The sequence below is a fragment of the Rhizophagus irregularis genome, chromosome 9 (genome assembly GCF_026210795.1).
Source record: "Rhizophagus irregularis chromosome 9, complete sequence".
NCBI lineage: Eukaryota > Fungi > Glomeromycota > Glomeromycetes > Glomerales > Glomeraceae > Rhizophagus > Rhizophagus irregularis.
This window is the reverse complement of record NC_089437.1, coordinates 1,900,402-1,925,988: the sequence shown is the minus strand read 5'-3', so window position 1 is coordinate 1,925,988 and position 25,587 is coordinate 1,900,402. Positions and strand designations below refer to the sequence as shown.

Sequence of the window (25,587 nt, the reverse complement as noted above, 5' to 3'; positions counted from 1 at the left end):
TTAATACCAATATTGCAAACTTTTATTATCTAAAAATCTAAGATGAGTGGAATACCATTTGCACATCTAAATAAGAAAGAATATTTAAAAATGAATTAAATTTAAATCCTTTTTTTGAAAAATATAAATGATAATAATATTTGCTTATAAAAACCTTTTTTGGAGCCTTTTCATGTAATTCGTCCAATAAATGCATACTTCTCAACCCGGATTTCCTACAAATAAAATCTATCGTAAATACAATTAAATAATTTTCCATAAAAAAAAAATTATTACTTAATATTACCATAACACATAAGCAATTAATTGATCTGAATCGTTATGTTGAATTGATTCAACATCATCGATTTCTTCATTCCAATCAATCAAAACACGAGGATCGGTATAAGCGACAGCATTAGGATATCTATTAATCAATTCGTATTTATCACTATCTTCTTCATTATCATTTTTAACTTCGTTATCATCGTTAATTTCATCTTCGCTATTATAAGAACGTTTTTTTGGTTGTGTTGATGGATGATCAATTGGTCTTTTTTTCCTTTTCCATTCTTCCCAATAAGTTGTTAACATCGTAACATCATTTCTAAAAAAAATTTCGCGATATTATTAAACCAATCAGGTTTGTAACACTTAAAACCAGTTAACTTACATAGTTTGCGCATTTTCCCAACTATTATCACTTTTCGAATCATCCCATTTAACCAAATAAAGTAATTTTTCCTAAAAGATAAAAAATACATATCAGATATGTATATTATTAAAGAAAAAAAGTGATTACAACTTACATCATCATATTTATGATCTAGTATCAATTCCGCACATTTTTTAACAGAAATCGCAGATCCTTTAGCAACTTCTTCCTCTTCAATTTCACTATCATCCACAATAAAATCTTTTAAGCTATTATCTTTGCCCACTCGTAATTTCTTTTGTATAGATTTATGTTTATATTTATTGACATGATTAGATTGTTTTGATGAAAAAATAGCTTTAGATGTAGATGATTCTGGAGAAGGATTAGGTAAAGGATTAGAATTAAGTCTTTGAGAAGCATATGAATGAATAGGATAAATATATATAGAATTAGGCGAAGATATAAGTTTAGGACAAGAATTTTGAGGAGGAGGACTATTAGCATGATCAGAATCTATGTCCATTGCAAGATCGATAATTTCCGTATTATTATCATATAATGACATGATTCCTAATATCGAAAATACAAGGAAGTTGCAAGCAAGAAGGAGTAAATGATACCACGATATCATTAAAGAATTTAATCATATTTATGGGATAAAGATAAAAAAAAAAACTAATGATGTATAAACTTTTAATAAACTTTTTTTATTAATTATAAATTCTTATTAAATGGACAAACTTATTAAATATATCAAATGAAGACACTAATGACTGACTCATCATGTTATTTAAAATAATAGTACACGTTAAGGCAGTAAAGTATTTAAATTGCTGTATATAATTTTATTTTTTTTTTATTTTTTTAAATTTTTTTTAGAAATTTGTAAAATACTACGCCACATCCAATTCAAGCTTAGAAGTTAGAATAACGCGATATCATTTAAATGTACACAAAATTATTAAATAAGCAAATTATTAATGGGAATCTTTTTTCCAATTGTTTTAACGAGTTATTATCTTTAATGGCGTTTTTGTTGTTCAATAAGAGAACAAAATTACGCCATTTTGTGTTATGTTACTGTAGTTTTTTGGTTAATCCACAAGAGAGTTCACTCTTTAGCTTCTAATACAGTTTCCTCGGCCTCTGCCCTTTCCCGTACCCTTACCCTTACCCTGCTTTTATCTGCCCCTTACCCTGCACTTCACAGTTTGAGTTTATGCTCTATGCGCACCATGAAGTTTAATAATAAAGATGTGGTACCCTAGATTAGATGTTATAACTTTATGTACGCATTGCATATTCCCACATTTATCTAACATAAATAACATAAAGATCATTAAAATAGTTCATATAAATCAGAAAAAGTGGGGTTTCAAATAAAAACGGTATAGAAAGAATCACTAGACTTTAAAGTTAATTTTTATTATAATTATAGGAAGATTTAATGCATGCAATGGTAAATCAAATTACGCCATAAACTATCGTGAAATCAACATATTTTATCACGAGGTACCTCAATTTGTTTTTTTAAAAAAAAAGTACAATGCTTATTTCGCATATACACTCTACTAATACAGTCATACATTATTTATTCACTCATATAATTATTCTAAAAAAAGGTATCATTCTTATGTCATGATTTCAAACTCATATTACGGAATCATATCATGATAATGTTTAATAGTCATTTTACATAATTCCCACTGAAAGTTCTAAATATAAAAAAAAATTAGATCTAAATTATTCTTACTGAAAAAAAAAATCAAATCCTCACAAGATAAATTACCTTTGCTTCTTTCAATAATTCAGAAACAATAGTTTTTCCTTTTTTCCACCAAGCCCGCTCTTCTTGTATAGTTTTTGTAATAGTAATACGATAATTTTCAATTTCAACAGAACTTCCACTTCCACCAGCATATTTTGCATGTTTTTTACAGACTTTTTTAATGGCCACTTTATTTAATGGAATAAAATTAGTTTTAACTAATTCTAAATTTTTTATAAGTACATGTAACTTTTGATTTAAATCATGAAACGTTGGTGCTGCGGATGGATGTTGTTGCTGTTGATCAGGGAGAAAAAATTGATGATCTCAATTATTAATTATCCAAAAAGCTGTTTATTTTTTCCACAGATATTTTATACTTACCAAACGATATGATTGTAAAATTAAACTTTGAAAATCAGTTCTAAGATCATCAAGTAATTCCAAGTAGAAAAGTTCAACTTTATCTACTTCATCCTTTAAGGTTTCAAAAAATGATTTTTCAGCTGCTGTTGTAATTAATGAATATTCTCGATATTGACTGTTTTATTATAGATATACATAACGCAAAAAAAGAGGGTCATAAAAAAAAAGTTAAAATAATTGGATATATTTTCGTATTTCTTTTTGTGTATCATAATTAACTAACCTGATAAGTGGACTTAAACGGGTTTTCAATTTTTTATAGTCAATATACTATTTATTTGCAACACAAGAGAATAAAAACCACTTTTATATATACATTTTTTTTTATATTTTGATTCTTAACTAAAGAAAAATATATTAATACTAATGAATAGATAGATACCTGTCGGGACCATTCTGAAACTTGATTATCTAATAAATATTTTCCAAATTTCATAGCTTATTTGTATATATATATATTTTTATATCATGTAAAAAGAAAAGGGGAGAAAAAAAAAATTAAAAATTTTTCCTGTGAAAAGAGGAAGTGCATTAACCGTAGGAATTCTGAAGAGTTATATATATAACATATTGAGACTTATTCGGATCAAAGTTTTCTATTGATAAAGAGCTATTTTGGATGATCAATGACATAATCTTTGTAAAAGCCATAAAAAAAAACTCCAACTAATGGCAAATTACATCAATGAATTTGTGATCATTTTTTTTTGAATATTAAAATGGAAAAGAATTCCGCCAATTAATCGCATGATCTCAATTATAAATAAATAAAATAAATACTAGAATTATTTGATAATTTATTTAAAAAAAAATTTCTCCAAAAACCAAAAAAAAAAAAAAAAATGTTAAGGCTGGACGAATCTCACTATGACTGGCAAGACAAAAGGTCATATATAGCCATAATTATATTTATAATAACATGGCTTCTATTAATAAAACGTTGGTCGGCTATAAAAGTTGGTCACAGTACTATCGCGATATTAGGTTGTAGTATAATGGTATTTTTCGATATAATTACTTCAGAAGAAACTTTTAGTAGTATTTGTGGGGAAACCCTATTATTGGTAGCTGCTTTCATGATAATCCATCTAAAATTAGAACAAAGTGGCCTTATCGAGTTTTTAAAACGCGCTTTACTTTATGGTAAACCAACTCCTTCATGGTTGTTGGCAAGAGTTTCTTTTCTTTCAGGTGTTTTAGCTGCCCTAATTATGGATAGCGGTGCTGCCACTCTCTTGAGCCCTCTTGTTTTTCAACTTTGCGAAGAGAATCGTCTTGAAATTGAACCTTTTATGATGGCCTTGGTAATTAAAATATCAGTTTCATAATACAATGTAGTATATTAATTTATATACCTTTTTTTTCAGGTGACATCTGCAAATATTGGTTCAATTGCTACAGGTAATTATGATTTCTTTTTTTAAATTTTTTAAAGTCTAATTTAATTTTTTAACTTTGATCCATAACTTTTGATCTTGATCACATCATAGTGATTGGAAATGTGAAAAATATGATTATGATTGAGTTCTTTCCTGAAATTTCATTTTTTGAATTCTTCATTCATATGACACCTCTCGCAATAATTGGACTTTTATTAAACACGATATTTCTCATATTTTATTATCGTAAAAGATTTATTGGACAAACCATTAAATCTTACAACCCACCAAAAGCCACAACTATCTCTTCAACATCAACAACAAATCAGAATCCTAGAAATTTAATTCCAACGTCATTACATGTAATTACAAATTCACGTACGATTGAAACCTCGTATGATACCGATGAAGACGCCATATTGACAGGAATGGTTAGTGATAGTGATGATAGAGACGAAAGCGATACGGAAAATAATGATGATGATTCACAATATAGTGAAGGAGAAAATTCAAGTCTTCTTGCGCGTAGAAAACGTTTACTTAATTCAAGACCACAAGTTAATGAATTTTCTTCTTCACCAGATCGGCTTCAATCTAAAAGAAATTATGCATTTGAACAAGTAGTTTATATGGATGATAATGATTATGATGATGATAATACAAGCCCTTGGGTAATTAGAAGAGATAATCCTAATTGTAGTCCAAGACAAAATCAACCAGCTTTAACAAGATTTGCCTGGGATGCGCCACATGAATCACGTGGTTTACAAGGACTTGGATCAAATATACAAAAACAAACCAAACAATTTATTAGTGGTACAAAAAATTTGTTTGGAAATGGAAATTTATTAAAAATATCTTTTATTATAATGATGTTTGGAATGTATATTGCAATGTTTTTTGGAAAAAGTTTGGGATGGACTGCTGTTACTTTAGCGTCATTATTTTTATTTTTTGATGGAAAAAATGCAACAAATGTTATTAATAAAATAAATTGGGGAATTATTGTTTACTTAATTGGAATCTTTGGAGTTATTAGAGGTCTTCATTCAACTCCATTACCTAGTTTTTTATGGGATAATTATGAAGGAGTGTTTATTGGAACTGATATGAAAACTTTAATATCAATTTTCGTGTTATCATCTATATCAATCTTATTGACCTTATCTTTGACTTCTATACCTGCAACTCTTTTATTAATATCTTATATATCAGGAAGAATGGATGAAAGATTTGCTGTATATTTATTAGTTTGGAATATTGTACTAGTTGGAAATTTATCAGCCCGTAAAAGTTCTGCTGGTCTTATTGTTACAGGTATATTTGTTATTATATAATTATGTCTATTAAAGTAATATTATTAATTTTTTAAAAAAAATCATTTCGTATTTATAGAAATCGCTAAAGATCATTTATTTGATACACCGTTAGTTCAACCTCACGAATTTAGCACATGGGTAAAATATTCCGTATGGTCAACTATTATCATTTCAATAATTGGCACTTTTATAATTTCATTTTTTCATTAAAATTATTTTTAATTTAAGAGGAAAATAATGAGATTTTTATGCGGAAAAAGGAAAATCATATATCATAATATATCCAATTTGACATTGAATATATATATATAAATATATATATATATAAATTATTATTATTTTATACATATTTTTTTTTTACTTAAAATGATAGAGCATTTCTTATTTGTAATGATAAAAAAATTAATTGAGTTGTTACGATTTTTATTAATAATAATATACTTTGATTGGACATTTGTATATAAAAAAAATATTTATATATATACATATATTTTAAAATGATTTATAGAACAAGAACATTACTTAATATAGACTAGAATAAATAAATAATTCAAATTGAATAAGTTAATCATCGATTGGGACATAACCAGGCATATTTTCAATTCTACGTAACCATGATTTAATTTTAGGAAAACTATCGATAGAATATCCAGCTAGAAAAAGAAAAAGAAAAATTAGAAAAAATTGATAAAATAAAATAAGAAAAATATATATATATATTTTTTTCTTTACCTTCTTCAGCACAATGAGTATAAGCATAAAGAGCAATATCAGCAATAGTAAATCTATTAGCCACTAACCAATCTTCTTTATTTAAATGATCTTCCATAACATTTAAAGCTTCATAACCTTTTATTTGGCGTTCATTAATTTTATCTAAATATTGAGGATCATCACCTTTATCTAATAAAGTTATCCAAAATCTTAAAGAAGAAAAATTTGGTTCATGAGAAAATTGTTCCCAAAATAACCATTGCATAATTTTCGCTCTTTCTATTGGATTTGATGGATATAATGGTGTACCATCCGAAAAGAATGTTAAAATCGCGTTCGATTCTGTTAAAATTATTGATTGTTGTTCATTCGTTGAATTATTATTAGAAGAAGATGATGATGTAGAATCTGTAGGAGTTTTTGAAGTCGTAGATGAATTCTCTACATTTGATAATTTGTGAACATAATCTGATGGAATTATTACTACTGGAACTCGACCATTTGGCGAAATATTTTTTAAAAAATGTTCAGTACGTGTTTCTCCTTTTTTTACATTTACATCAATTCGAATACATTGTATCCTCAATAATGAGAATAATAATCGAACCTAAAAAAGAGTGGTTTTTTTCAAAAAGAACATAAAGGAAAAAGGGAAAGCAATAAAAAAAAATACCTTGTAACAATTTCCCGAAGGTCCATAATCATATAAAGTTAACATTTTGACTAAGCAGTTAAAAAAATAAATAAATAAATAAATAGTAAAAATTGGATTTCACGAGAATAGAAACAATATTTCTCGAAAAATAGTCGAAAAATAGATGGGTGGCTTAGAATTTTTTTTTTTTTACTGGCGTAATGATCTACGATATTCAATCATTACTTCATGATGATATAATTTATTCCCAATTCCAGCGGTTTTGTCTAAAGCAAGAAATTTATTATTGTATATTTATATACATAAATTATTATTATTATAAAAAAAATTAAATAGAAAAATTATAAATAACGAAAATATAAACTAAGTTAAATAAAATCTAATTATATATATAACATACGAAATTATATTATTATGGTTTATAAATAGGAGGAGGTTCCATTTCAAGAACATCTTGATTAGAATCGTTTGGATAAAGTTCAGGATAAATAGGATCACTTCTATAGTGATTACGATTTTGATTATTTCTACTCGTAGAAGTCAAAGGTATTATAACGCTAGCAAATGATCTTCGATTTTGTCCGTCTACTTCTATTAATACATTCTCGATAGTTGTAGCAGTTGTAGAGGTTGTACGACGTGACTGTGATACTTGTGTATTGTTTGCTGGCCTTGTTGGTCTTATCATGTTGTTCAAAGTAAAACTATTAAAAGAATTACGGAAAGAGAAAGAACTTCTACAGCTTGATGTTATACTTTCTAAACGTCCAGTTGACGTTTCTGTTTGCATTGAAGAGTTAGTTAGATCATACATTTCTCTACTATGAACTTATAAATTTTCACGCAAGAAGGAAAAAAAAAATGCATATTATTAGAAAAATATAATTTAACATAACTGAATATAATTGAAACTATTTTACCTTTTAATAAATTTTTTCGATTTTTATTAAGCCACATAATGATAAAAGAAATTAATAGTGAGACAAATAAAACACCAACAATAATTTTTATTTCTTTTTTCATATTTTCTATGTTAGGTTCCGCATTACAACTTATTATATAACATGATATTATGATCAAGAACGATAAAATATATTTTTGTAATACATTTTTAATCATCAAGAAAAACATAATGAAAACTTTTTTTTTTTTTATTAGAAAGATTAATTCGTGGAATCTTTTTTCCTTTACAGTCAAACAATATATCGGGATAATATATGAAATTTTTAGAAATATCGATATATCAAAGTTATACCCGATATTTATACGTCCTCACATATAGTGGGAAAATAAAATTTTACAAGTTTTTAATAGTATATCGGTATATCAAATATCGGTATATTGAGGTTAGACTGTTAATTATAACTATTTATATAATTAAAAAAATTTACATTTTTTTGAGATTTCTTACTTCATTTTTAATACATAATATTTAATGTCTTAGCTTTTTTTTTCTTATGGAAAATATCATCATTATTTAATAAAAAAATTTCTTTTATGAATAATTCTTAAAATGCACGTTATGCAAATCATATTCATCATCGGTCATTTCTGTTGAAGAAAGGTTATATCTCCTGAATTCGAATATAATAAAATGTATAATGTGATGCATGTTATCCTTTTTTCGTATATCTTTTTTAACAAGAATCTTGCCTTTTTTATGATTGATAGGTTTTAGAATGAAAGTGATGACCAATTTTTTCCTATCTCTAATAATATAAAATTAATTATTTTTGGATAGATAAACTATTTGCTTTATTTATAACAATTATCAATATTCAAAACAAAAATTCTGGATATGAAACAATAACTATCTAATGACTATCTAATCTAACATGTGCAGTTCTCATTTGATGATCACAATAAAGATATTTTAACCGCAAAAGTATCGGACTTGACCCTTCTGGTGGCATCATCTTGACTCCTTATTGTAAAATATATTATGCAGGTCAAGTCAACACCGCGTCAAGAACGATACATTTGCATTTTAACCTATTGACTATAAACAAAAATTGAGAAAAAATGTCAACTGATAGGGTGGCTGTATTACGGTCATATGAAGCGCCATACTGATCAAAAGTCTGGGGTTTAAACCCCAGATCAAATCCCAGATTTATCCGGGGTGAAAATGGATTAATCCATATTTCATCCCAGATTTTCCTATATTTCACCCCGGATTTGATCCATATTTTATCCCGGATCTGATCCACATTTTACCCCAGATTAATTCCTTAAATTTCACCAAAAATTACATCACACCCAATTGTCAAACCCCGGATTAATCCATATTTCATCCCAGATTTAATCCATATTTTACCCCGGATTAATCCATATTTTATCCTGGATCTGATTTATATTTTATCCCGGATTTGATTTTATCTATATTTGATTTTATCCTGGTGATATAAATCCAACATTACGAAGTCAATTATTGATTTTAGCCAGTTAGAATTCTTGCCGATCAACCAATAAAATTAAATTCTCCTTACGCTGCTCTTTTTAAAAATTTAAAAAAAAAACCTTAATAATTAATCTTAACTCTAGTTAGCATTATAAATTTAGCCAGAATTATGATTACTAAATATATAAATTTCAATATTATATAATTTTAACCAATCAAATTTATCATAATTTTTATATTATATAAGTAAAAAAATTGAGAAAATTTTTTATTTACTTAATCAATTTATTTTATTAAAAACTATTTAATGATAAAATTTTATAAAATTCTAATTATTAGATCATCATATAAAATACAAGAGATACCTATTATAGAGGTATTGCACTGAATAAATAATAAAAATGATTTATTTTAATCAGCCTGTTAATAGGTTAATAATAAATTTTTAAAAAAATCTCAAAATATTTTTCAACATATTTATTTATAAAAAATGTATGAAAATAAGTCTTTTACTTCAAATTACCAGGTAATTATTTTCATTTAGCCAGAATTATCAATTTTTACTGGCATTATATTCACCTGGTGATCATCATCTCCAGTAATAGTTAGAAAAATTCTGAAAATAAAATTTAAAAAAAATTTTTATAATAAAGTTTCTATTTATATATAGGATGTTTAAACTTTAAATATGAATTATATATATGATTATTATAATACTAAATATTTTTTCAATAATACCAACAAATTTTCTCCTCTATATAATCTAAAAATATTTATTGTTTATATTTATCTAAAGGGCTTGGTTTTTTTTTGCCTTCTAATTATAAAATTGTTAGATAAGAGAAATAAAATAAATAATACCAAATGATTGATATGAAAATTTTCCTTTTAAAAAGTCATATAACCTTATGTATAATTCTCCAATTTTATTGGAACTAAAATTTCAATAAGTTGTAATGTCAGTCCTATAAAATGAAAAAAATAATTAAAAAATTATTTTATTTTTGAAAAATATTTTTTGAAAACTTACCTAAAATTTTGGTTCAAATATGATATAACGTGAGAATGGAACCAGCATTACAAAACTTGGCAACTTGGCTGAAATTAAGCGTAAATGGTATGACATCTGGTAATAATTTAAAATCATGTAATCTCTATATTTAAGGATAGCCCTGAAATTTGAAATTAATTTAACAAAAATCTGAAATCTGAAATTCTGCCAAAATTAATTCATAATTAAAATTAATGAACCCGTAATTCCAGCCAGAATCGAAATTCAATACTTCCTGCTGGAATTAAGTGCATAATTCCAGCTGAATTTACATATTTAATTTCAATTTTGGCTGGAATTTCAGATTTCAGAAGTTTGAAATTATGGATTATGGGTTCAGAATTTTGGAAAATCTAATTTCAGGGTCATCTTTATCTCTATTCAAAACATCTCATGTAAACTTTAATAGAAATTTTACTTTATTTTAAAGTTATAAGAGAGGTTTCAAAATGATCTCATAAACAAAAAAATCTGATCACATGACTTAAAACCTGTGATATAGTTCAGATATAATCCGGATAAAATATAGATCAGATCTGGGATAAAATTGAATCTGGGATAAATCAAATCCGGGATAAAATATAGAATCAAATCCAGGATAAAATATAGATCAAATCCGGGATAAAATATGGATTAATCCGGGATAAAATATGGATCAAATCTGGGATGAAATATGGATTAATCCGGGGTTTGACAATTGGGTGTGATATAATTTTTGGTGAAATTTAAGGAATTAATCTGGGGTAAAATGTGGATCAGATCCGATAACATGTATCGATCCGGATAAAATATGGATCAAATCCGGGGTGAAATATAGGAAAATCTGGGATGAAATATGGATTAATCCATTTTCACCCCGGATAAATCTGGGATTTGATCTGGGGTTTAAACCCCAGACTTTTGAACAGCATGGCGCCTCATACGGTCACAAACTTTTTATAAAATCTCCCAATCTTCCACTCTTCCATTTTTCCACTTTTCTACTCTTCCACTATTTATTCCACCATGGTTGGCCCTGCGGTGTTCATTGCGTAATACAGTATTATTCCTTTATTTTATGTATAAGTACACTTTTGAAACTACTGATGTTCAAAATATATGGTACTTCTTGATAAGATGTATATAAATTGTAAGCGTAGACGTGATTTGTCCAAGTTTTTAATCTGGATATAATATGATTTATGATAATAAGTCTATTATTATATAGAAATTTTAATGGCTGGATTTAGAATTGAAAAAAAAAATAAAATTAAAAATTTGTTTTAGCTATTAAAAAGAAAAATTCTTGGTCACATTATTGCGATATGTGTTTATTATGTCGAACAAAATAAGTCTAGAAACAGTTATATAATAATAGACAAGATGTGAGCTTGGAAACAGATATGTATTGGACAGGATGTGGTATACTTACACTTGGTCGCCATCAACTAAATAATACTAGCAGAAATAGCTAGAATCATTTTGGAGAAAGTATGGCGAAAATATACCTAGCTTTGATAACAATTGAAATAATAAAGATTTAAAACTAATGAGAGTAGAAGGGAATAAAGAATGTGGTGAAAATTAAACCGGCTTTCAAAAATTTCATCGTGAATCCTGTTCGGTTGATCAACGCGTTTTTTACGATACGTTTTCAAAGAGTCAAATTGTTTGGTATTTCAACTTAAAATTACTCCTAAGGTTTAAATATTGATAAGAGACCGATAGCGAACAAATCTGCGTTCCTCAAAAAATTAGCCAATGTAGGTTGGAATATTTATTAAGAGAACAGGGTAATCCATTAAAAAGGATAACAATTTTTTTTTTTATACGATTTCTGAAAATTATTTTGATTTCTTTTTCTATATGATTTCTGTAAAAATCGTGTCTATTTCTATATTGTTTCTGTAAATTTTATACTTGAGGGATCAATAGACTGATTATTAATAATTGAGTTATGATTTATCTTAATCTATTGTACAGTAAGGGCAGTGACAGATATTACCTAATATTCTAGGGGGAGGGGGGGGGTAATTGAAAATCTTAGGTTACATATATACTATATAAGGAAATTACATATATAATATATCTTACCTGGGAGGGTAAGCTCTTATAATAATAAACTGATATTAGGTAATATCTGTCATTGCCCTAATGATCCGATCCTATTTTTGCTCAATCCGGATATATCCGTAATCCGGATTGAATTCGGATATCCGCTCCGTTGATAATCCGGATGAACATCCGGATGAATATAAATTTTTTTTTTAATGATTTTACCGTTTACTCATGAAGTTGATAATGACTACACGATTAACGGTTATACAGTTATATAACCCTTTTTATTTCCTTCAATTTTATTAAATCCATTTTTTTTCGTTAAGAATTGTCATTTTTACAAAATTGATTCTAATAATATTCAAGATGATGATGTTGATGAAATGATCGAACAAAATCTTTCAGAAAGGAAAACAACTAATTAAATTTAATTAAAAAGTAAGAAACAGAAACGAGTTCCTTAATACTAAGTTATTTATAATTAATAATTTTATTAATTAATAAATCTTTATAAACGAAATACGAAAAAAAACTTTATTAGGATTGATCCTGATAGATCCTAATTTAACGGCAAACTTGGGATATATCCTGATTAATCCTAAATTAAGGATCAATCCGTAAATTTTCAGATCCGGATTGTTGGGATTGGATCCGGATGACGTTTTAAAAATAGGATCGGATCACTATAAATGTACAGTATTGGAGACATATAATGTCACATTATCATTAAAGAATAAGTGAATACGCGACCCATTGATTTCAAAATCTCATTTTTTTTCAAAAAATAAAATTCTCAGTATTAATAAAAGACTGTAAATATAAATTTAATATTTACCAATTGTCATTGATAATTATTTAATAATTCAAATAAAAATAAGATACTTTATAAAAATTTGTCATGAATCCGATACGTTATATAATATATACTGTGTTAGACGGCGGAGTATCGCATCCTGTGAAATGTTTTCTCGTCCCTCATAGTCTAATATTAAATTAGACTTGATACTAACTGATTATTTTATGTTATAATTACCGATTTGAGAAAGTGAGAAAAAGGTAAAATAAGAGAATGTTCAATAAATAAATAATAATAATAATAAAATAAGAGAAGTCCTCTACTAAAAAAGTAACGTGATTGATCAATAAGTGTGTTATTGTGGAAAATTATAATAATTTAGATCACTTTTCAAGCCTCCAGCGCAATTTGATATTTTTGAAAGAAAAGAAAGGAGGGCGATATTCGATCATAGATTCCTCATTAAGAATTTCTTTAGATATCTGGATAATATAAATAATATAACGATTATTATTATTTTAGTGGGTTACGCATACAACCAACTGCCAACTGCTAAGACATATAGTTTTACATTTTGACCAGCATTAAAATTAATGTAGGCCACAAATATCAAGTTAAACATAAAAATTCCTGTGTGTATGTGTGTACCAATTTTACGAGTATTAATTATTCATTTCATAGTTCATACCCAATTCTTTTTGATGTGGGATATCCCAAAAAAGGTTTATGGTATTATTAAAAGTTTAATTTAAACTTTATCACGTAAAGTACAATAGTTTTAATATGAACTCAAACCAAACACGTTATATAATAACAAATTTTCTAATCTATTAATTCCAAAAAAATTATTTATTTATGAAAGAGATTAAATTTGTGAGGAGGAAAAGTATTTATAAAAAAAGAAATAAATAAATTTTTTACTAGTTTGTTAATCATATTTACAAAAATTCGGAAATGACCAAATATTATTTTGATTATCCGATCTGTTTACGATAAAAACTATTGGGGAAATAATAAATACCATTTCGAATTTACTCATCTATCCCGCTAACAATCCAACAATCCATTTTAATGTAATATTATCATGGATTTACAATCTAAAATAAAAATATTTAATTAATAAAAATTATACAAAAATCGGTATTCTCGACTTTAAATATCAATACATACGCGGTGCCACGTTCAAAATTTTCCTTGATTTCTTTAGTATATTTATCATAAAATCTACCAATTTTTTCATTGAATCTTCTATTACGTTCATTAATATAAGTAATATCATCTTCTTCGTTAATAGTTTTCTGTCTAGAAGATTTTTCACGCCTAGCAATTGTTTTGTTAACATCTGCAACAACTCTATCAATTGCTTCACGACTTGGTTGATTATCTACGCTAGCATATTGTAAGGAATTTGCGTCTCTGTAAAAACTTGATTCTGTATCTACTGGTACAATTTGTCCATCTTCTGCTTTAATTAAACTTGATGATGCAATTGCTGCTGCCTTTTGTTCATTATATGCTGCTAAATCTGGTTTTAATTCGTTAATTTGTTTCTTATATTTCTTAGTTGCTACTTGATTGTAATCTAATAATATATAAAATAATAAGCAAACGATCTAATGAAAAATAATCTTAAAAATAAATTCTTTCCTAAACGCTTCACTCACCAGTAAAAGCGACATCTGATTTCTTTGCTTTCTTTTCTTGTTTCTTTTCCCATTTTTCAACTGATTCAATAGAATATTCCCAGAACCTTGATCTTTCATAATCCTCCCCCCTCTCTTCAGCTTGCTATAAATTTTGTCAAATTTAATTTTAGTATAATGTACGTTTCTTCAATATGTATGCAAATAATTGAATCGCTTTTAATATTACTTGCTTAGCCAACAATTTTTCAGCTTCTTCGCGTTTTCTTTCTTGTCGTATTAATTCTCTGGGATTGGTTTTCTTACGTTGATGTTCCTCATAAACTTCTTTACGATTGGCGGACTCTCCTTCATCCTGTAAAAAAAAAAAATAACCAAATGTATCTTTATTTAAGATATGAATAATTATTATTTAATTAACACACACCATTCGATTTCGAAGTTTATTAAACTTGTCCATTTTAGCTTTAAATTCCTCAATACGTGATAATTTTTTTGGTGTAGGTTGTTCACTGTCCTCATCATAACTATCATCATTATCCAAAGAACGTTTTCTTTTGACGCTCTGTTCACCGACAAGTGAATTAACTTCTTCTACTTTATTTTGTGCATCATCCATTGTAACATCCTGATCTACTTGTTGTACTACTGAAGTATTATTGTTCTCAAAATTTTTAGTCGATTTAACATCTTTTTCTCCATCAACTGTTTGCGATGTTATAAAATCGGAAGGTTTCTCATGATGAGATATTTTTATATCTTCATTTAGTACAACAGAATTTTTTGAATCCACATTAGGCTTTGTGGGATCAGTAGAATTCTCTTGTTCTGAAGGCATAGAGGGACTTTGTGAATCTACATTAATAGATGGTTTTTGTTGTGACTGTTGTGGTTCTACTATGGGAGATTCTATCACTGATATGGATTTTGTATCATCAACTTTTTCCATATTTGTAGTATTTATAGTAAGAATTTCCTCATCAACAGTTGGTTTATTGACCGGTTTTATTTTTTTTGGTCTACCTCTCTTAGTAGTCTTAATAGTTGGCTGTTGCTCATTCTGCGATTGTTCAATAGAAGTTGTTTCAATAGCAGTTGTTTGCGGAGTAATAGCAACCCGTTTTTTAGATCTCCTCTTCTTAACGGGGTTGGCTGCTTTAGCAGAAATCAATGATTGCTCAATCTCTCCTTCCGTCTGTTGTTGGTTTATACCCACTTGTTCTTGAGGAGTAAAATCTTCACCAACAATAATTTCCGATTGTTTATCTGGCTCCGCTGAAACTTCTTGTTTCCTTGATTTCCTTTTTCTTACCGGAGCAGGTTTTGCATCATGAGTCTCTGAAATATCTGCTGTAGCTGCAGTTTGTGGATCGACTTTAACTTTTTTAGGCCGACCTCGCTTACTTGGTGCAGGAGCAGATGGAAGAGTAGAGGTAGAAGTAGGAGTAGTAATTGGAGCGATGACTGGTTGAACAACAGGGGATGGCGCGACCGGAGAATTATAATTATTATTACCTTGTGGCTCAGGTAAATTTATCTGACCCTTATTAAAACCATAAGGATGAAAGCTATCTTCATCTAAATTAATGAGATTTCTTATAGCTGCTGGTGATGATGATGATGTAGGAACTGCAGGCGTCGGTTGAATATTTCTAATCTTCTCTTCTGATAGTGAATGTTGTTGGACCTCCTCTTGTTTCCTTGCTTTTGGTTTTCTTCCCGGCTTCTTCTTGACCGGCTCTTCAGGGGTTGCATTAATAAATAACAATTGATGCTGAGGAACAATGGTTGTTGGCTGCTGTTGTTGCTCTTGAGGTTCCTCCTCTGTAGTAACAGCTTCTTGTTTAACTTTAGGTTTTCTACCGGGTCTTTTTTTTGTAGGAGCTACTTCTTCTTGTGGTTGAGTTTCAGTTTTTATGACAGAAGAGGTACTGGGATCAATAATATTAGATTCCTCTTGTGAAGAGAGATCCTTCTTTTTAGTAGTTCTAGGTTTCCTTGTTCTTTTCTTTGGTGTTGATATTTCTTGAGGAGGAGAAGTAGAGGGTGGAATCGTAGGAATAGCTTCGCTTACGAAATCTTGAACATTTTGTATAATTTGGTCGACAGGATTTTCGGGTTTAATTTGATTAGATTTATTAGATTTCGTATTTTTCCTAGGTGGCATATTCAAATCTAAATTAAAAAAACGGTATTAAAAATATAAATTTCTAAAAATTTTTTTTTTTAGTTTTTTTTTAGCAAAAAAAAGGAAAAAAAAACTTAATCGGAGAATTTCGTAGTCGCATGTTTAATTAATGAATGGAAGATCAAAAATTTTAACATTATCATGTGAAAAAAAATTTTTTTTTTTTTATCACAAAAAAAATCTAAAATTATTGAAAACTATATTATCATGTCAACTTCAGAAGAAAAAACGTTTGCATCGCTGGTAAAAAATTATTTTAGTAATTTTTTTTGCTTGAATGATTTAAATCTTGTATAGGTATTAACGAAAGTACAGGGTATTATTGAACCTTTATGTAAAGCTTGTGAACAATGTAAGTATAAAACACCTACAGAAATACAAGCAGAAGCTATTCCTTGGGCATTACAAGGAAGAGACATAATTGGGTTAGCACAAACTGGGTCGGGTAAAACAGCAGCATTTGCTTTGCCTATTTTACAAGCATTATGGGAAGCACCACAAGGTCTATTTGCATGTATATTAGCACCAACCAGGTAATTGATCAGAAAAGGAAAATTTTTTCTTCGAAAGAAATTTAACAATTTTTTTTAGAGAATTGGCATATCAAATATCGGAATCGGTTGAGTCCTTGGGATCCATAATTGGAGTTCGATGTGCAGTTATAGTTGGTGGTATGGATATGATGTCACAGGCCATTGCATTATCCAAAAAACCACATATTATTGTAGCTACACCTGGAAGATTTCAAGACCATTTAGAGAACACGAAAGGATTTAGTTTAAGAAATTTAAAATACTTGGTAACTATATTATTTCATAATAAAAAAATTTTAATTTTAAAATTAAATTATAATTTTCTTTTTAAGGTTATGGACGAAGCTGATAAATTATTAGATATGGACTTTGGGCCAGTTATTGATAAGATATTAAAGGTTATTCCTAAAGAGAGAAAAACATTTCTTTTTTCGGCCACTATGACTACAAAAGTAGCAAAATTACAAAGAGCTTCATTGATGAATCCAGTAAAAGTTGAAGTTTCTTCAAAGTAAGTTCACTAATTATACATATAATGAAATTTCTTTTTACTTTAGTACTCTTTTTAATCTTCTTTTGATTTAGATATTCTACGGTGTCAACTCTACTACAATATTATTTATTTTTTCCATTAAAGCATAAAGATTGCTATCTGGTTTATTTGTGTAATGAATTAGCCGGTAATTCAATAATTATATTTACCAGAACATGTAATGATACACAAAGACTTGCATTGTTACTAAGGAATCTTGGATTTCCGGCCATTCCGTTACATGGACAATTGTCACAAACAAAAAGATTGGGTTCATTAAATAAATTTAAGGCAGGAAATCGGAATATCTTAGTAGCAACAGATGTTGCGTCACGGTAAGTTAAAAGTATTTTAGAGTTGTTTTTTTACTCTCACTTTCTCGCTAAACAACCTTTTTTTTTGTGGTATTTAGAGGGCTTGATATACCTTTAGTGGATGTAGTGATTAATTTTGATATACCTGCAAATAGCAAAGATTATATACATAGAGTAGGAAGGACAGCAAGAGCAGGTAGATCAGGTAAATCAATTACACTAGTAACACAATACGATGTAGAATTGCTTCAAAGAATTGAACATGTTATCGGAAAAAAAATGGATTTGTTTCCAATTGGTAGTAAAGATGATGTTATGTTATTACAAGAGAGAGTTAGTGAAGCTCAAAGAATCGCTACCTTGGAAATGAAAGAAGAACAACAACAAAAGAAAGGAAGCAAAAGAATTAGAAGTGAAGGAAATGATGATGATTTTAGAGATAGAGAAGATAGAGACATTATCCAATATAATAAACTTGGAAAGAAAGCAAAGAAAATCAGAAGATAGTTCATATGAAAAATAATGTGATATATAAAAGAGATAATTATTGTGTTACTTTGTGACGTGATTATCGTAAATTAATGTAAATTAATCTGGTATTACTCATTAATCGGCAGGATCCCGAGAACTAAGCTACAATCCGTTAAAATCATCATCAAGAATGATTTATAAATAATATATTTGCTTTTTAATTTAATGAATAAAGTCAAGTTGATGGGTATCACTTTTTTAAAAAATTGTTTTCAGTGATCAGTGATTAATCTTGTTATAATTCTTGAATTAATTTTAGCAGCATTACTTAATAGGGAATATTAATTTATAGTGTGATAGACAAGGATTTTTTTATTTTATTTATAGTTGCATACTGTAAGTTTGATTATTTGGGTTTAGTATCATTTATTAGGTAACCATTAAACAAGTTTGTATTTTTCTATTAAATTTGATTTGTTGAAATATGTGTAATGAATGAAATGGTGAAAGAATAATTATCTATTAAAATTCCATTTTACTTGTTCCTTTTTTTTCTTCAGTTTACTTTATATATAACATATATACATATATATATATATTTTTTTTTTTAAATTAGATGTTACAATAATATTTTTTGCGAAACCAACGTTCGGTTCAGTTTTTATAATAAAACTATTTCTTCAGTCCCGTTTCTTCTAGTTACTCCATAAAACAAATAAACTTTTAATAGTTGAAAATATAATTTAACCTTTTGCTTACGAACGAAAAATTATTTCCTTCATTTTACGGTTCAAGAGAATTTACCTTCCATTTCTTCCATTTCCAATTTATAAGTAAATTAACTAATCTTTATTTGTCCATACAATTCACCCTTTAAAAAAAAGCCAAGAAATACGTTGAAATATATTTGTACAAATAATAAAATATTTTTAACGGATAGTATATCATATATAACTTTTCTTGGCAAAAAAGAATAATTATATTTCATGTGATAATAATGAAGCCTTGTTGCTTCGTTATTCTTGTATTTATTTCGGTAATATTTACCGTTAAAGGAGGAGAATGGGGAAATGAAGGAATAAGAGGAGTAAATTCTTTACCTATATCAAGTATTAATAATCAAAACGAAGAAATATCATTAACAAAACGTTGGCATACGGGTAAAATATTAGTAAGAAATCCTGGGGAAGAAGGAGAAGATTATAAAAAACATCCAAATTCATCACAAAATCCAACCAATCAGGCAAAAGCCATTAATGGTAATAATAAGGGAAAAGAGGATGAAACACAAAATGCTCAAAATCAAAATGTTGAAAATGCTAATAATACTGCTAAAAAATTAGAAGAAGAAGCTCAAACCATTAATAGAGTTATTGTTGTATTGGGTTCACTCGGTGCTTCTTTATTATTGGTTGCTATTGCTATTGCCGTGTTATATTGGAAAGTTAGGAGACAACAAAAATTAGTGAAAAGTGTTAGATTTCACGAATCTGATATATTAAAAGTTGGAGGAGAGGGAAATACTGATGATAATAACAATAATAATAATAACAATAATAACAATAACAATAATGGAAATGGAAGCGGAAATGGGAAAGGAGATACTGGAAGTGGTGTAGGTGGTGGTGAAACGAGTATAGGAGATGATAGCGAAGATTTGTTTACTCCAGTAAGAAGTGAAAAATCAATTGTAATTAATCCTAATTCATCGAGTGGTGTTAATAACGGAATTGGTGTTGGGATTGTTGGTGATAAGGTTAATAATGAAACATCAGAATCACAACGTATACAAATTCATATACAGCAACAACTATCTCCACAACCAACTGCTCCACCGGCAGAGAAATTAATTGAAGATAATAATGATTTGGACATTGATATTAGTGGTAGCAATCTTTCTACTCCACCTTTATTAGCTCCACCAGCCTATACACCGACAGCTCCACCAATATACGCTTTACCACATACTCCAATCGAGTTGTATTCAGATGAAAATACTTATCAACATAATCCAGAAAATAATAATAATAATGGTGGGGCTTTTATAAGGATGCCCTTACCTGCCTGGTACGCTGCTGGTCCAACGTCGCAAATTAATATTCCCACTACAATAATACAACCTGCAACAAATTTAAATTCATCCTTTAGTTCACGTGAAAATAATGATGAAAATGATAGATCTACACATCAAAGACAGACTATATAAAAGACATTCTTATGTTGCTGTTAAAAAACATTTTTATTAACATTATTATTTTGATTTTCTTCTTTAATGACTTTTTTTTTTTAAAAAAAAAAAATCTTGTAGATATTTATATTTCCTTAAACTACATTATTTTCTTTTAGGGTTTAATAAATAGTAGGCTGATATTTTGTAGAAATGGGAAATTGGTAAAAGTGGGATGATTATTATTATATTATGTAAACTTATTTTTAAATGGATTTTATCCTGAAGAAAAGGTTGAATTTTATTTATTATTTATTATTGTGTATTAGTAGCTTAATATTCCCTTCCTTTTCAAACTCTTATTAATTCTTTTCTTTCTTTACAAAAAGAAGGGATATTTATAAAAAAAAATTACGTTTCTTAATATACTTTTCTTCTTTTGTACATAGAGCCTTTACTTTTTTTTAAAAAAAAATCAATTTAATTAAAATTTTATGCATTTTTAACACTTTTTTTATTCGTGTAACCTACGATGTGATGTGGAAAATAAATTCACTATCAAGTAAATTTTAACATTTGATTTAATGAATAATAAATAGACAAAACTCAAATTCAAAACAAGAAAACGTGTAAAATCATTTTTTAAATTACTTATAATTTAATTACGAATTCTAAGTTACTTGCGGTTCGAATTACCACTAGAGCCTCTTGAGGTCACTCCTTTAGACCCAGAAGGTTCTGATCTTGGTCCCGAAACTAATGTACCGCTTACTCCCGAAGGTGGTTTAATAACAGGACCTAAACCTATTACGGTCCAGAAAGATAAAGTTCTTGTACTTTCATCAGCAGTAGAATCACCACCTGTAGCTTTCAAAGAACTAGTCTCATCTAATGTCTTTTCTTCGGTTACAGCGCCATCATTCTCATTGTTTTTACAAGTGTACGTAACCAGAAGAGGAAACTACAAAATTTAAATTATAGTAAAATTAATAATAATAAAAAGATTATTTAAAAAAAAGAATTTTTCAATAATAAACGTACTCTGAATTCTTCAACTTCGGATAACGGAGTAATTTCAACAATGATACTTGTAGAGTCACCACGTCTTTCATAAATACCAATAGAATTAGGTGCAGTACGTGATTTTGAAGCAATTAAATCTGGTTCCTCGTATTCCCATAAACCATCATACGGTGTAATATTAAAGTGTGGAGCAAGAATGTCAACCTTTCCACATTCATTAGTTTCCTCTTGTGTAGTTAAATCCACTGAAATTTCTTCGTCTAATGGGTTTGAAAATTTAAGAACAATTTGTGTACGTTGATTAAGAATAAGTTTTGGTAAACTTGCAATAGAAATCTTCGGTATGTTATTTCTATGAGAGGAAAATTCAATTAAAAAAACTCTTAATCTTAACTTAGAAATCAAAATAAATAAAATTTAGTCTTACAACGCAACAAGTTTAATCTTGAATTTAGTTGATTGAGCTTTTTGCTCTGGTTTAATAAGAATATGCCGACATGAACGACATCTTTTTACGCGTTTAGTGCGAAGATGAATACGTTGTGGCTGAAGACGCCTAAAAGCAATTATCATTAAAATAAAAATTTGGGAAGTAAAATAAATACATTAATGAATTGTCACTCACTCCACTTTGTAAGGTTGATCACTAAGTTGATTAATTCTTTGAGTTAATGTAGTAACTATAATTAAAAATTAAAAATCAGATTTTTTCTCCTACTATAAAAACAGATCAAAGAATCTTTATACTTTGGTTAACATCTTTTAACTGAACCAAATCATCAACTAATCCGCTTTCAATTTCAACTTTTGCAACAGCTTCATATGGTACAATATCATCCGACTTTTGCTGATTATTAGACACCATACCACCATATCTGTTACTAAAACTACTCATTCCCGGAATAGATAGTAAAGAAGAGGGAAGAGCAGTCGAAGGTGTATTAAGGCGCATATGTTTTTCAAAATGGTCTTTAAGATGATCAAATTCTTTAACATCTGGTCTTTCATCTTCAGTTCTTTGAAGTTGTACTAGGGTAAAAGTTTTTTAATTTAGAAAAAATATACTTATAAATATTTATAATTAAAAAACTATTTATATATTTACAAGCTAAACCAGTAGCTTTTTCGAAAGTCATGCCTATTTCTTGTGAATCCCAACGACAAACACCACATGAAAGATAATATGGTGCACCAGTGGCAGAAACAGTAGGTACAGGTACAGTAGTAGGTGAGATAGGAGATGGAGGCGGTTGTGGCTCACTGCTAGGTAGAACTGAAAGTGTATTTTGACAAATTGGACATTGAAAACAATTACGTGCACACCTATTTCTCTCGCTTTTCACACTAGCTGTGGGAACTTCAAATAAGCAATTAGGACAATAATAACTAACAATTTCTTCTTGCACGCATCTAGGGCATCTTATTTGATGACAATCGTTACAAAAATAGAGTTTAGATATAGAAAAAGTAGAAAATTGTATTCTAGGAGAATCAATATTAAAAGTCTCTTCATTTTCCGACTCTAAACTAATATTTACATCAGGACAACTACAATTATAGTGTACATAAGGTCGTATATGTCTTATTTCTGTTTGTGAAGGACTAGACATTTTTATTGATCTAATGTATTATTTCTTATGAACTTTAAGAATAAACCAGTTGAAAGAAAAAAAAACCGTCCATCATCTGTTACACAAGCAGCACCGTCACACTTCTTTTTTACAACCCCTCTAAGGCATTACTAAGTCTCGGTTCAGAACTTTATGGACAATATGAAAATAACAATGTATAAAACATTACTCCGCAAATGCATTGGAAAATAAGTCGAAATTATTCCTTATTATTCCTTTAACAAATAATGATTAATTTATATTTTGGTTTTCGCGCAATGAATATTGTCGCCAGCTTTTTAAGGTTACACGAATCATTATATATAACGTATATGCTGTATACTCAAAAAATTTTCACTACCTTAAAAAAATTCTAAAAAACTAAGTTCTTTAATGAAAACATATATAATACGCCAAAATTTTTTATAATTTAGGCCAATATTATAATAGTATCTTAACTCCGGCCAAAATTACCATGAATTATTTTAAGAAAAATAATTAATTATTACATATATACGAAAATATTTTGGTTTAAATAGCTATTAATTATCATTTTTTTACTAAAGTATTTAATTTTATTTATTCAAAATACAACATTACAATACTTTATCTAAATTTTTATTGGCTGATTTCTAGTTATATGACTTTGAAACAATTTTTAAGTATAGATTTTTGGCATTAAAGATTGCTTCAGTAATCAATAAAGCAGCATATTTAGGATTCTGAAATAGGTAAAAAGAGAGAATGCATAGAATAGGCCAAAATAATCATATAAATCTTTCTTTTTTTTGACAAATTTGATAATATTAGCCAGAATTTTATTTCCTGTTTAGAGATCATTTAAAGTGAGGGAAAATCATGTATTGGATCTTTAATAGAAAGAACAAAATTAGAAATCTTTATCTTGAGCTATAAATCTTGTTAAAGATACTCCTTAAGCTGAATTTGCAATTCTGTAATATGTTTTTTCTGTAACAACAGAAAGGTAATGAACATGTTGTGTTTCTATATATCTTAACATAATAGCATCAAATGCTTCATTCCATACTATTAAAGATTTAAAGCAGTTCATTTATATATTACCATAACTTTTCATTTTTGTAATAAAATAGCATTTTTTTAAAAATCTTTAATTAGTTATGATTTCTTTTCAATGTATTAAATGGTATGATGATATTAGTAATAGTTAAAATAAAACAGTACTTTTTGAAAAGTGGCATAAAACTAGAGTTAGAATAGAATCATTACAAGCTATAGATCATTACTTTTTAATTGTAACCAAAAAGTATAGATGGTTAAATATAAATCGTAATTTCATCTAAAGAACTATTGGTTTATTAACAATTAGAAATAAAAATTACAGATAAGATGAAATTACTATGAGCTATAGATTAGACTACTCCAATTTAATAGTTTGTTTAACATACCCACCCCCTCGTTTTAAAATAAACAAACATATGTTATATCATGTGACTTATTGTAATCATCAGTAAATTTTTTAAGGTGTGGATCTCTAGGGATTCCAAAAAATCTCGTAATTAATGAGGATCTCTAAAAAACCTTTTCCATCAGTGAGGATTTCCTATTAAAAGAATTCTATAGAATCCTTAAGGATCCTAAATTTACAATAAGGAATCTTTAAGGATATTTATTGTTATATTTATTTATTTATTAATAGGTTTATTATTTATTTATTTATTTATTTAATGTATTTATTTTTATTTATTTAATTACACATTTTTCTGAATTAAATAAAATATAAAATAATTAAAAAAAATCTATTTTGATTACAAAAAAATTTCAAATAAAAAAATACACCCATCATCTTTAAATTGTAATAACTTATAAAATATTCAATAGTTTCTTCTATCTTTTCTTGTTAAAAAACCTTAGCTTGGTATTTTTGTGGAAATAATTAATAGG

General features: G+C 27.8%; 9 protein-coding genes across 9 annotated transcripts; 3 read left to right on the top strand and 6 right to left on the bottom strand.

The window, feature by feature from the left end:
- OCT59_029461 (uncharacterized protein) lies at positions 1 to 1,202 on the bottom strand (the record flags this gene model as incomplete). Its single annotated transcript, XM_025318119.2, has 5 exons — positions 1 to 66; positions 155 to 215; positions 287 to 586; positions 653 to 723; positions 789 to 1,202. 5 exons carry the CDS (start codon positions 1,200 to 1,202, stop codon positions 1 to 3), a joined length of 912 nt encoding a protein of 303 aa, XP_025176933.2.
- An 827-nt stretch (positions 1,203 to 2,029) lies between these two features.
- OCT59_029460 (uncharacterized protein) lies at positions 2,030 to 3,662 on the bottom strand. Its single transcript, XM_025318118.2, has 5 exons — positions 3,214 to 3,662; positions 3,055 to 3,101; positions 2,790 to 2,946; positions 2,427 to 2,702; positions 2,030 to 2,352 (listed from the first exon to the last, which is right to left on the bottom strand). The coding sequence occupies exons 1-5, from the start codon at positions 3,265 to 3,267 to the stop codon at positions 2,293 to 2,295; spliced, it is 594 nt and encodes a 197-aa protein (XP_025176932.1). The 5' UTR covers positions 3,268 to 3,662; the 3' UTR covers positions 2,030 to 2,292.
- An 11-nt stretch (positions 3,663 to 3,673) lies between these two features.
- OCT59_029459 (uncharacterized protein) lies at positions 3,674 to 5,739 on the top strand (the record flags this gene model as incomplete). Its single annotated transcript, XM_025310925.2, has 4 exons — positions 3,674 to 4,135; positions 4,199 to 4,232; positions 4,322 to 5,527; positions 5,606 to 5,739. The coding sequence occupies 4 exons, from the start codon at positions 3,674 to 3,676 to the stop codon at positions 5,737 to 5,739; spliced, it is 1,836 nt and encodes a 611-aa protein (XP_025176931.2).
- A 174-nt stretch (positions 5,740 to 5,913) lies between these two features.
- On the bottom strand, positions 5,914 to 6,961 carry OCT59_029458 (uncharacterized protein; the record flags this gene model as incomplete). Its single annotated transcript, XM_025318117.2, has 3 exons — positions 5,914 to 6,182; positions 6,262 to 6,850; positions 6,917 to 6,961. The coding sequence occupies 3 exons, from the start codon at positions 6,959 to 6,961 to the stop codon at positions 6,094 to 6,096; spliced, it is 723 nt and encodes a 240-aa protein (XP_025176930.1). The 3' UTR covers positions 5,914 to 6,093.
- Positions 6,962 to 7,310: 349 nt separating this feature from the next.
- OCT59_029457 (uncharacterized protein) lies at positions 7,311 to 7,855 on the bottom strand (the record flags this gene model as incomplete). The annotated part of the gene is made up of 2 exons (XM_025318116.2): positions 7,311 to 7,726; positions 7,819 to 7,855. The coding sequence occupies 2 exons, from the start codon at positions 7,853 to 7,855 to the stop codon at positions 7,311 to 7,313; spliced, it is 453 nt and encodes a 150-aa protein (XP_025176929.2).
- Positions 7,856 to 14,273: 6,418 nt separating this feature from the next.
- On the bottom strand, positions 14,274 to 17,156 carry OCT59_029456 (uncharacterized protein; the record flags this gene model as incomplete). Its single annotated transcript, XM_025309337.2, has 5 exons — positions 15,254 to 17,156; positions 15,056 to 15,181; positions 14,848 to 14,971; positions 14,354 to 14,765; positions 14,274 to 14,280 (listed from the first exon to the last, which is right to left on the bottom strand). The coding sequence occupies exons 1-5, from the start codon at positions 16,991 to 16,993 to the stop codon at positions 14,274 to 14,276; spliced, it is 2,409 nt and encodes an 802-aa protein (XP_025176928.2). The 5' UTR covers positions 16,994 to 17,156.
- Positions 17,157 to 17,221: 65 nt separating this feature from the next.
- OCT59_029455 (ribosomal RNA processing protein) lies at positions 17,222 to 18,906 on the top strand (the record flags this gene model as incomplete). Its single annotated transcript, XM_025318115.2, has 6 exons — positions 17,222 to 17,257; positions 17,330 to 17,547; positions 17,606 to 17,813; positions 17,880 to 18,058; positions 18,133 to 18,414; positions 18,492 to 18,906. The coding sequence occupies 6 exons, from the start codon at positions 17,222 to 17,224 to the stop codon at positions 18,898 to 18,900; spliced, it is 1,332 nt and encodes a 443-aa protein (XP_025176927.1). The 3' UTR covers positions 18,901 to 18,906.
- Positions 18,907 to 19,492: 586 nt separating this feature from the next.
- Positions 19,493 to 21,560, top strand: OCT59_029454 (uncharacterized protein). Its single transcript, XM_025318114.2, has one exon. It carries the CDS (start codon positions 19,862 to 19,864, stop codon positions 21,068 to 21,070), a length of 1,209 nt encoding a protein of 402 aa, XP_025176926.1. The 5' UTR covers positions 19,493 to 19,861; the 3' UTR covers positions 21,071 to 21,560.
- OCT59_029453 (uncharacterized protein) lies at positions 21,518 to 23,691 on the bottom strand. Its single transcript, XM_066144051.1, has 7 exons — positions 23,160 to 23,691; positions 22,802 to 23,083; positions 22,680 to 22,734; positions 22,482 to 22,610; positions 22,073 to 22,406; positions 21,683 to 21,992; positions 21,518 to 21,586 (listed from the first exon to the last, which is right to left on the bottom strand). The coding sequence occupies exons 1-6, from the start codon at positions 23,662 to 23,664 to the stop codon at positions 21,708 to 21,710; spliced, it is 1,590 nt and encodes a 529-aa protein (XP_065994703.1). The 5' UTR covers positions 23,665 to 23,691; the 3' UTR covers positions 21,518 to 21,586; positions 21,683 to 21,707.
- Between the last annotated feature and the right edge of the window lie 1,896 nt (positions 23,692 to 25,587).

Bases quoted from the DNA above. Each gene is read 5' to 3' on its own strand.
- OCT59_029460 (XM_025318118.2), bottom strand. From the start codon at position 3,267: ATGAAATTTGGAAAATATTTATTAGATAATCAAGTTTCAGAATGGTCC. The intron at 3,102-3,213 runs GTATCTATCTAT...GCAAATAAATAG, and splicing joins TTTCAGAATGGTCCCGACAG to TATATTGACTATAAAAAATT. The intron at 2,947-3,054 runs GTTAGTTAATTA...ATAATAAAACAG, and splicing joins CGTTTAAGTCCACTTATCAG to TCAATATCGAGAATATTCAT.
- OCT59_029454 (XM_025318114.2), top strand. From the start codon at position 19,862: ATGAAGCCTTGTTGCTTCGTTATTCTTGTATTTATTTCGGTAATATTT.
- OCT59_029453 (XM_066144051.1), bottom strand. From the start codon at position 23,664: ATGTCTAGTCCTTCACAAACAGAAATAAGACATATACGACCTTATGTA. The intron at 23,084-23,159 runs GTAAATATATAA...CTTTTACCCTAG, and splicing joins AAAAGCTACTGGTTTAGCTT to TACAACTTCAAAGAACTGAA. The intron at 21,993-22,072 runs GTACGTTTATTA...TAAATTTTGTAG, and splicing joins CCGAAGTTGAAGAATTCAGA to TTTCCTCTTCTGGTTACGTA.